The 12131-nt window shown below is 28.8% G+C and overlaps 1 protein-coding gene across 1 annotated transcript; it reads right to left on the reverse strand.

Moving 5' to 3' along the window:
• Nucleotides 1-1906: 1906 nt before the first annotated feature.
• LOC125857488 (uncharacterized) lies at nt 1907-2579 on the reverse strand. Its single transcript, XM_049537093.1, has one exon. It carries the CDS (start codon nt 2461-2463, stop codon nt 2080-2082), a length of 384 nt encoding a protein of 127 aa, XP_049393050.1. The 5' UTR covers nt 2464-2579; the 3' UTR covers nt 1907-2079.
• Nucleotides 2580-12131: the final 9552 nt, after the last annotated feature.

The raw sequence follows: 12131 nt of genomic DNA on the forward strand, positions 1-12131 counted from the left end.
AAATCGAGAAATATAGAAATAAAAAAAGCACTTGTGTCTTGTGGGAGTTATAATTAGTTTTTGGAGTATTTCTTAAAAAACAGAGTCTAGGACTAGCTAGAGGACACATTATCTATAGATAGCCACCAAAAGATAGTGCTACCACGTTTTTTTTTTTCTGTAGTTTTAAACCACTAGATATTATTAAAGGAATATAAAGAGGCCTAATTTCGTTAATGTTAAAGTAGTTGTTGAGAAAGTTTGATATTATAAATACCACAAATGGTTTTACGTAATCCATTTTTTTACTATATTTTGCTGATCAGTGACTATTTGTTATATGGTATGAAAGATGAGATAGATGAGAATATCTTATGAATTGAATTATATATCTCATGGATTTAGCTATTTCACTTCTATATATGGTATAGATAAGTACAAATGGTGAGATTAAATATTGCATGCAGGACTAATTAATGGTCAATAATCAAATATGAAATAAAATAATCTCATATTTTGTCGTGAAATTATGATCCTTATCTCGCATATCAAACCATCAAGGATTTAGTAGAGTAGCTAGAGGGACAACTATCGAAGGAAAATTGTTTAAATTAACTGCTTTTGTATTGACGTGACCGTGGCAATAGAAATGCATAAGAGAAAAATTCTCAGATAGCCATTTTTGGACTTGTAAAATTGAAAAACAATCACAGATTTTCTGTACTTTTGAACTTTTTTATTTGTGTAACTTCGAAATTCATAAAAATATTATGGGATGATTAATTGTATATGATAAGTGATTATGTTTCAACGAATTTTCATACACTAATTAGTTTTCAAAAAGAAATCAGTTGGAAAATTCATATTATTATTATAGTATAGACCCATTTTTGTAAGATGTCTTTTCAAAATTTAACAGTGGGCTTCAAGCCCAAACCTAAAAATCCAGTGCACACCTTGTCGAATGGGACCATCAGCAACTAATATCCCAAACTTTCTTTGGGCTGATTTACTCAAATGTTCCTTCATAGGTGCTATTTTATTTTTATTTTTACGTGCAAATATTGTCTTTATTACCAAATTACCTTTCTGTAAATGTTAAATTTACCTAATGTTTGTTCTTATAAACCTCACTCATACAAATTAATCATTAGATTGTCGTCTAACATTTGCAATTACTATAACATTTTAGATTGGGCTATTGCGATTTGTCATAAGATTTTCAGTTTGTTCAATAATAATCCATATATAAGCATGTAAAAAGGTCTATAAGTTGCGAGAGATATTGAGGCTTTTTGTCCATAAGTTGTTACTATGTTGTTGGTTTTGTGGGTTTATTGCAAGTCACGAACCAAACAAGAAGAAAAAATAATGCAGTTAGAACTTAATTGTTAATTCTTGTGGTCATGTCTACAATGATTTAATTGCATGATTTTCCTTCAAATAATAGAATGGATGAATCTTTATGTTCACATAATTTTATCTTTAAAAATATGGTATGATACAGAAATATAAACGTATATTCCATGAAAAAATATTTATTTCGAGAAGCAAAAAATAAATAAAAACCATCATAAAATAGATCAGGTAAAAGTGAAAATGACGTGTGTCCTTGAGCAGTTTCATACTTGTCACGTTTTATAGTTAATTATTGCATATTCCATTTGGTGTTAATCTTATTGGTTAGATATTAATATATTGGATATTAAAATACTGATTAAAATCTTATGTAATATTCTTATCGACTATTATTTGTCTTCTTGTTCTAGGGATAACCATTCTAGATCATCAATTTTAACACATTCGATAGTGACGAAAGCGCTCATAACAAACCCAATAAATAAAAGCAAAAATAGTTCAAGTATATGTTTGGATATGATCTCATGAACATTGCAAATAATTCATCAATTGGCACTAAAAGAAATAATAAACAAATTAATATATTTATAATTTGGTAAGCGAAGCAAAAGATCTTAATTTCAACAACATATATTGCCAATATAGTCCCCAAAGGTGCGATTTAGAAAATAAAATGTATGTGGATCTTATCCCTACCTTACGGAAGTAGATAGATTATTTTTGAAAGATACTTAACTTTTATCAAATAACACTACGATTTGAAAAAGTAGTCGGGGTAAGGCCCAACATTGGAATAGCAAAAGAGCTCTGCAATGCAAGGCTTCGATGAAATGTATCAACTGCTTCGTTCCCTTCCAATATGTCATTTACCGCTGACCAATAAAATTCTTTTAATTTTTTCGCCATATTTGAGTAGTGCAATTTCAGCCCCTTTAATATTCGGACTCGTCGGAAAATCCTCAACAGAAGGAATCTTCGCCGGTGCTTCTTCCCTCCAGCTCCGAGCTGAATTACCGGTAACTTCTTTCGTCGGAATGATAATTTACGGCGGGTCTGACTGAATATGGATGTGGAATTGGCATGGCTTCTACTTTTGTTGAGGCTATTTTGGTCAGAATAAGCCATTATTTGTTTTGATTTTGATCGAATAATTCTGAGAGAATTGAGAACTAATATATAAGGAGATAGAAGAGTTGACCAAGTAAGTGCTGTATAATGGAAATTACTTCTACTCAACTAAGGGGTGTTTGGTTGGAGGATAGTCAGATCGAATCATAAAATCTCATACTATAAGATGCAATATATATTATTTGATTGGGGTATATAGATAAATATAAATAATTAATCTCAGAATTAGATAATATAATATTTTGTTGGAGATACGGAACGATATTAACATTAAATTATACACAAAAATATGTAATGCACAAATTAAATAACTTAAGTTTTGCATAACCCTACATTATTATCATGTAAACCCATCATTTTATATCATCAATCAACTTAATTTTTATTTTAAACACATAATTTTATTTTTCTTTTCAAAATTGGGGTAGGGAAAATTGAAAAGTAGATTACGAGGTGGAAAATTGAACTCTCATCTATAAGGTGAAAATTTATATAATCAACAATATAATTTGAGCTACAAAAATTCCTCTATTTTACGCACATTAGCTATTACTAATTAAGGATAATTAATGGATGGAAATGGTAGCCCTCTTGTTAGCCTCATTTTAGGCCGTTAAGCTCCATAGGCTCTAAAGTCTAGCCCATTCACTAACCTATAATTTTTATTTGTTGATGAAAAATTGAAAATAAAATTACAACTGAAAAACTAAATGAAGAAAATAAATATTTTCAGGATAAACATTGGATATCTCATTCCCTTTAAAGAGATTTAACTTCATTGCAACAAATTTTTTATCTGCAATCGCTTTGCTATGACAAAAATTGTTTTAATATTATACTTTTTTTAAAGAAGCCCAAAATTATTATCTTCGATGATTTTTACATTACTTAAGTGCTTGAAAAGGAAGATGCAGAGTATATCCCACCTCTGAAAAATTATTAACTTCAAAAGATATGTTTTATGCTAGCTCGAATAAACTTTAGTATTAATATTGGATAAACTGTTTTGAATAAATATAAGAACTATATTAGACGACGTGGTAAAATAGATAATAGTATCTAAAGTAGGTAGAATAGATGTCGAATCAAATTAAAATATTAGCACGTCGTTTTATTAAATTGTGGCAAGTTGAACATAAACGTCTTTAAAGAAAATATATCAAATTTAAGGGAGTATTTGGTATAAATAGAATGTTTTCCAAAAAAGATATTTCCTTGAATATTTTCTTATTCTTTTTTTCTTTTTAGAGAAGAAATTATTCTGTCATTCTTCTTCTTCTTCTTCTTCTTCTTCTTCTTTTTATTTTTTATTTTTTGTGTAAATATTCAAAAAAATATTATACCAAAATATTTGTTTATGTGAGTGAGGGAATGCAGTAAAGTGCGAGGTTGGTGTGGATGGGGTGGAGGAAGGATGCGTTGGAGACGGAAAATGAGAGTAACATGACAGTTATGAAACTTGATTTTTTTCTAATTTTATAAAGAAATGTCATTTTTTTTTAATTTTAAATTACAACACTTTTTTACTGACCTGACACAAAAACTTCAAAAATATTTTATGAATAATGTTACCATCCATAACAAAACACTCCCCAACTTGAAAATGACCAATACCAAGAGAATCTAATTAATTAATGGGATGAAAGTGCTTGGTCTAGCAATTGAAGCATTTAATTATTAATTTTAAAGTGCTAACTTCGAAAAACATGTTCTTAAAATTTCACCTAAAATAATTTAATCAAATTAAGAACGTGCAAAACAAAACATATCTAGCAAAATGGAAGGGAGGGAGTGAGTTTCATTAAAGAAATAATTTTCATGCTAAAAATACTTGGAAGTTGGACCTCAGTACATTTCCAGATCGAAAAGAGTCGCAAATTTCAAGTTGATCACAATTCACGATAGTAAGGTTGTGGGTTCAAGTTACTAAGGGATCAAATAAGTATTTGAAAATAACCTCTCTATCTTCACGAGGTAGCGTAAGATTTGCGTACACTCTTCTGTCTTTGGACCTTACTTTGTGTGATTTCATGCTGAAAATGTTGTTGTTAAAAATGACAAGTAAAAATGAAAGGGGAGTGCTAAATGGCCAGAGAATTAAAAAAACTATAATATTTTTTATTTTAAAACAAACTGATCTTTTTTCCATTTTTTAGTTAAAATGTATTTATGTTAAAAGGGTAAAAATGTTTAAAAAGTTAAAATAACATAGAAAAAATATCATTTTGGCCAAATTTTCTGACCAAAAAGATTTTTCCAAAATGAAAAATGTATTTTTAAAAGAATGAACAAATTAAAGAGAACGGGAAAAGTATTAGTTTTCAAATTTGAATTTTTCTCCATCTATAAGAAACATTCATATACTCATGGTTCAATAAAATGAAATAGTTGAATTTTGCTCAAGCTTGGAGTTCCTTTCATGGTAAATCCGTATGATTTTCATGTTCTCTAACTTTGTTCGGAGAAATAATTAACAGTTTGTAACGTACAAACATTATGTGAAAGTACACTTCAAACATAATTTCTCATTTAATCATATTGCAAGACTTGGTTCAACATCAAGTTATGGTGATTGTCTGGAAAAATTTCGTTTATGTTATATATAGTCGAGATGATAATCCTAATAAATTATTAAAATTTCTTATTTTATATTGGATAAGATTTATCTTAACAAGTTATGATAATCATTAGAATTGTATATATATATCCATAAATGTTGAATAATTGCCCGAATCATTTCGAGTTTTTTGTAGCCAAAAATTCTTTACATTACGTTAAACTTTAGTTTTAACTTTTCAAAACTATCTCCCAGTGCTTGGGCTGAACACATTAATTTTCCCAATAAATAAAAGACTAAAATAGTTCAAGTACGTAATGTGCATGCAAGAATTCATCAACTGTCACTACAAAAAATAAGTAAATAAATTAAGACAAATAAAATTAATTAATTGATTTTTAAGCAAATAAAAGAAAAACATCTTAATTAATTTAAACAAAAATAAAAAAATAACAAATTAAATAAGCAACATTGTAATCCCACATATGAATTTGCAGAGTCTAAATTGTTAAATCAGAAATAAAACGAATAAAAAATAATTTTAGGTTATAGCTTTCAAATAGTACGATGATTTGGGAAAGTAGGTACGATGATCATAGCAAAAGAGGTATGATCAGTTGCTCTGTTTCCTTCCAATATGTCATTTACCGCCGACCAATAACATTCTTTTATTTTCTTCATTCCCTCTTGTCGGAAAATCTTCACCGGAGAGGACTTCCGCCTGTGCTTCTTCCCTCCGGCTTCGACCTGGACTACCGGTAACTTCTTCCGCTGGAATGACATTTTGCGGCGGAATATGGATGTGGAATTGGCATTAATGCTTTTACTTTTGTTGACGCTATTTTGGTCAAAATTGGTCATTATTATGTTTTAAGTTGTACTTACTACTTTTTTGTTCGAATAAATTTGTTTGTTGAACTAACAAATATATAAGGGATAGAAGAGTAGAACATGGTCTGCATAATGCCAATTACTTCTGCTCAACTAAGGGAGTAGACTTGGTTTGAGGATAAGAGTGAATCATAAAATTATATTATCTCATATAATTAAGATATGATACTATTTGATTGAGGCTTATAAGATATACGATATTATTTGATTGAGGTATATAAATAAATATAATAAATCTCACCACAAGATAATAGAGTAATATTGTAATTTAATGTTGAATGAGGTCGGGAGATAGTAAGTTGCAATTTGAAGAAATAATTTTCATGCTAAAAATACTTGGAAGTAGGACCTTAATTAGTACATATTCACAAAAGAGTCACAAAGTTCAAGTTGAACATTGTAGGTAAAACTTGTTTGGTTTAGGTTACACGACAATTATTATTTTATCATTATATATCCCATTATCCGGTTAAAATTAAAGTAAATATAGCAAGTAATTTAATATTTTATTCTCTCCGTACCATTCAAATGTAACTTCAAACTTCAACAACCAAGGACTGAAATAGCCCCAGTTTTTAGATACGAACTCTTTTTGATGTTTCAGTTTTTTTGAGATATCACTCACTCAAAAGAAATTTATTTGCGAATTGATTTTTTGAACTTGAGCTTCGAGCTCCTTTTAAAGTTTGAACTTGAGCTTTGAGCTTTGAGCTTCGAGTATGTCCGTAGAAATTATCAGTTCGTAACTACAAAGTACAAACATTATGTGGACGTACTCTTAATTAAGTTCTATTATATTGAAGGAGCTATCAATGCATTCTTGAAGATGAACCCGATAATTTAATTCTTATCATTGTCCTAAATGACATTATATCATAATTAAGCTCTATTTGTGCTCATGTTACCATGATGTTGGTCCTAATTAGATTGTGATCTAAAGATCTTTCAATATTGATTGTAAATTATATTCTTGTTGTGTCAACAGCTTGTGTCCTTGAGCAGTTATTGATCATTAGATACTAAGTAATATATTAGATAATGAGATACTAATTAAAATTAATATAAAGTTCTGGTCGATAAATATTCGAGATCAACAATTTTACTTAACTCAATTAATTGTGATGAAAGTGCGCTGATAATACCCCATTTGAGTCAACAATGATTTCTTATTTGATCATATTGGGCGCAAGACTTGGTTTAAGATCACGTTACGGTAATTGTCAATGAAAATATATTTTTGGTTATAATTTCAAGTAAAATGTTGGTGAATTATCAAGTTATAATAATCGTTAAAATTATTGCTATACATCTTGAGAAATATTGCCAGAATCATTTCAAACCTGCGCGCGGCTGTAATCATAGCATTTCATCGAGTTTTGTAGCCAAAATTAATGTAAAGTTAAACTTTTTAGCCTAGGATCTTTCGAAAACATCATTTTTACATCTACGAGATAATGGTAATTAGGTCAATGGTAAACCTCAGTTTGTATGATTTCACTGAATATGTTAAAAACTTTAATTTTGACCTTTTAAACTCTCTCACAGAAAGAGATCACCAAGGAGGCACTTTGACCATATATATATCCTTGAATAAATTCTCAACAAATAAAAGAAAAAATAGTTCAAGTACGTATAGTATATGCATGCATGAAGATATATTACAAATAATTCATAGAGTGGCCGGCACTACAGAAAATAATAAATAAATATATATATATCAAGGAAAACCAGAAGTAATAAATAAACAACAATAGTGTAATCCCATAAATAAAATTTAGAGAGTGGTGATTTATGCGTAGTGTTAAACCATAAATAAAACGAATAAGATTTTCATCTTAGCTTTCAAATACTAAGTAGTGAAGGAAAGGCCCATCACCGGAATAGCAAAAGAGGTATTCGTCGATCGAATTAATGTATCACTTCCTTAATTCCAATATGTCATTTACCGCTGACCAATAACATTGTTTTAATTTTTTCATACCCAAATACTGCAATTTCTGCCCCTTCAATCCATCCATCTCGTCCGTCCGTGCTTCTTCCTTCTAGCCTCCACCTGAACTATCGGTAACTTCTTCCGCCGGAATGACATTTTGCGGCGGGTCTGACTGAATATGGATGTGGAATTGTCATTAATGCTTTTATTACTTTTGTTGACGCACGCTATTTTGGTTTGATTTAGCCATTTTTAATGTATCACTACTTTTTTTGTTCGAATAATTCTGTTTGTTGAACTAACAAACATATATATATAAGGATCGGAGATCATAGAGATAGAAGAGTTAAATACATGAGCTCCATTAGTTGAATATATATAATTCTTGGTGGTATCTACAACTTATGTCCTTCAGTAGTTTGATGCTTATCACATCTATATATATATATATATATATTAAAGCTAAATATAAATAACGTAATGTGATACCTCTCTATAACATCCATTTACATTTTCTTTTTTCTTCATGAAGATTGCAAATAATTCATCAAGTGGCATGCACTATAATAAATAAATTAAAAAACATCTTCATTAATTTCAAAGAAAATCAGAAATAAATAACAATGTAATCCGTAAATGAAGTATGATAATTTGTACGTAGTCTTAAATAAAAAATAAAATGAATAAAATTTCGAGCTTGGCTTTTAGATACGACGCTGATTAGGAAAAGTAGGGAAGGAGAGGGTCATCATGGGAATAGCAAAAGAGGTAGTATCTACTACAAATCGTCGCTGCTCGAATGTATCACTTGCTCCGTGTCCTTCCAATATGTCATTTACCATCAACCAATAACAGTACTCTTTTATTTTCTTCCCCTTCAATCTATCTCGTCGGAAAATCGACAATTTCTTCTTCCCTCCAGCTTCCTGCTGGACTACCGATAACTTCTTCCGCCGGAATGTCATTTTACGGCGAGCCTGACGGTATATGGATGTGGAATTCGCATGCCTTCTACTTTTGTTGACGCTATTTTGGTTCGAATAAGCCATTTTTATTATGTTATAAGTATCACTACTTTTTTTGTTCGTATAATTCCGTTTGTTGAACTAAGGTATATATATGTTTTTATATATATATGGTCATATAGAGATAGAAGAATTGAATACATGAGCTCCATTATGCCAATTACTTCTGCTCAACTAACAAGTGATTTGGTTTGAGGATAGAGAGAATCATACAATTATCTCATACAAGATACAATGTTATTTGATTGAAATATATCTATAATTTATAAATAAATAATCCAACACAAGATAATATTATATTTTGTTGATGACACTAAATAATATTAGCATTAGATTATACACAATATAATCACCTCTATATATATATATATCCTTTTTCTAATATTATTTGTCATGATTTTATTTAAATTAAGGATCTATGCGATCCGCCTAAAGTATCAAGAGAATCTAATTAATTAATGCGATTTTTCCGGATAATGTTATCCATCCTATCAAACACATTCTAACTTGAAAAGGACCAATACCAAGAGAATCTAATTAATTAATGGGATGAATACTTGGTCTAGTAATTAAAGTATGTGAAAATTTCATATATGACATTTATTAGATTGATATTTTCAAGTTATAGCAGTAGAATAAAACTTTCAAGTTGTAACAATAAAAAAATTCAGATTATAACATTTTATTAGATAAAAAAAGATTTTTTAATTAATTGTAAAAATCTATTTTGAAAAAAATAAAAAGGATAAAAAATCGATTTTGAAAAAAAATAAAAAGATAAAAAAGGAAAATAAATATATTTTGAAGAAAACAAGAAAAAAATGGAAATAGGTGTATTAATAAAATTTGAATTGATTGATGATAATTATTAATTAGCATAAATTTAGGAGATTCAAACTAATTAAGAATATTTAGTTTCCTTATTTCTCTCTAATCTGTTAAAATTGATTAAAAAATTTCATTTTATCCATTTTCTTCTGCGTTACTCTCTCTTCATTTTTTTTTACCAGAATTGTTGTCACTGAGTAAATCAAGTTTTTTTTTGTTTGAAAAATCCTGATTTTGTTGTGATGGACGACTGCTTATCTATATTAATTAAACATGGTGGTAGATGAGATCCTTCAGGTTGAATAAATGTTGGTATGAATAATTGGATGTCAACTATATACAGTTTGGATACCAATTATATGGTGTTCATTTTGATCTCCAATTAAATATCAAAACTAAACTGTTTATGTATCCAATTGTTATGTAGTTTGTAAATAACTGATATCCAGAAATTTGTATCCTATTGATATGCAGTCTGTATATAACTAGTATCCTGAAATTATGAGAGTCAATTTGTAATTCATATGTAGTTGATAATTGACTAGAAGAAAACAGTGCATATTCTATATCATTCAATACTTAAAACTGTATAAAAACAAATATATATTGTTCAAAAGTTAAAAAGACATGAAATACTAAAGAGTCTAAGCTGCAATCAACTATCTCAAATTTGATCTCTGTAGTCTTGGTGTAGGATAATTGCTGGTATCTGGAGCAGGTTCTTTTGCTATGCGGGATCCATCAAATTTGCTAGCAACAGTCCCAGTTACTTCACTCTCACTGATTGCGCCAACATCGTTCTTTATTTTTCCGCATTGCCATCAACCTAGTTAGAGAAATTGAAAAAGAAACCACCTTACTATAAAAAATAGGTATCATAAGAAAATACCAATTTCATACCAACATTAGTCATAATTTATACAAAAAAAAAAAATGGGTGATTTAACAAATGACAATCAATTCACATAATTGGACCACTGATATCATACCATTTTTTGATAAAAATAATTCACAATACTTAAGTCAGCTTTCATACGAACAATAAATCAATTTCATACCAATGTTAAAACACATTTCATACAATATTCATAAATCGTATATTAAGTCAGCTTTCATACCAATATTATTCATGTTTCATGCCAGATTAGTAGACATAATGAGAATTATTTGAAAAAAAATAGATTTCCTCTAAGCTGTGTACCAACTTCATACCAGATTTAAACAAGTTTCACACCAAATATAAGTAATACATCATACCATTTTTATACCAATTCATGCCAACATTAGACAAAATCCATAGATTTAAACAAGTTCCACACCAAATATAAGTAATACATCATACCATTTTTAGACCAAATTTTATACCAATTCATGCCAACATTAGACCAAATTCATATCATATTCATAAATCGTATATTAAGTCAGCTTTCATACCAATAATATGCATAATATAATAATTTAAAAAAAATCTACTAAATTGATTTAACCATATCCCATGTAGTAAAAAATCCAATTAACTTTTGGAGGACACAACACACACTCAACAGTACTTTCCAAGAGTTCAAACAACACATATAAGGTTTCAATAACATCTTTACCTCCTATAATAAACTCCAATCTACACTACACATTGCCATAAATCTCCCAAAAACATTAGCAAAATCAATAAAGATTCGATTTTTGACCATTCCCCACGTAGTAGAACTCAAATCAGCAAAATCCAGAAAGGATCAACAAACACCTCTGATTCACCTCCATGAAAATGGTAAAATAAACTTTCTTGCAATACAATTATCAAACGGGGCTTCTCCAAAATACTAAAATTATTGAAAATTACAACTTAGAGATCTGCCCTTTTATTTTGTTGTATGGAGAATATATTTCTCCTAATCAGTTTTTAGATATTGAAAAATCGGCTTCAATGGAGTACGGATGAAGAATTTCTGTTTTTTTTAAACGTGGGATTGACGTGGGGTGAGGGATTTAGGTGGGGTGTGGGGGTGTGACTTGTAACTGTAAAAAAAGAACAATAATCCATGTAAATCCCTATAATTGTGTAAGAGATAATTATGGAGTATTCTTTATTTAAAATAATTTAATAAATAATATAAAATTATAAAAGATTACTTATTTAATAAAGTAAACTTTAATTAATTTATAAATAAATAGTGATATATTATATCCCGTAATTAAACTGTTATAAGCAAGAATTTTTTAAAAGTAGGTTTAATACCTGTAATATTGACTCTTAAATATGTATATGGGGTAATTTTAGTTATTAAATTTCAAGTTGATCATATTTGTTTTGTGATGGCAGTTATTTTTTATGAAATTGCAACAAATAAAGTTTCAAATGTAGGATCTTATATTTGTTCATATATTTTTTATAACCTTACAAATTAAATAACTGTTGTCTAACATTTAGAATAAC

Source organism: Solanum stenotomum, chromosome 3, assembly GCF_019186545.1.
Source record: "Solanum stenotomum isolate F172 chromosome 3, ASM1918654v1, whole genome shotgun sequence".
NCBI lineage: Eukaryota > Viridiplantae > Streptophyta > Magnoliopsida > Solanales > Solanaceae > Solanum > Solanum stenotomum.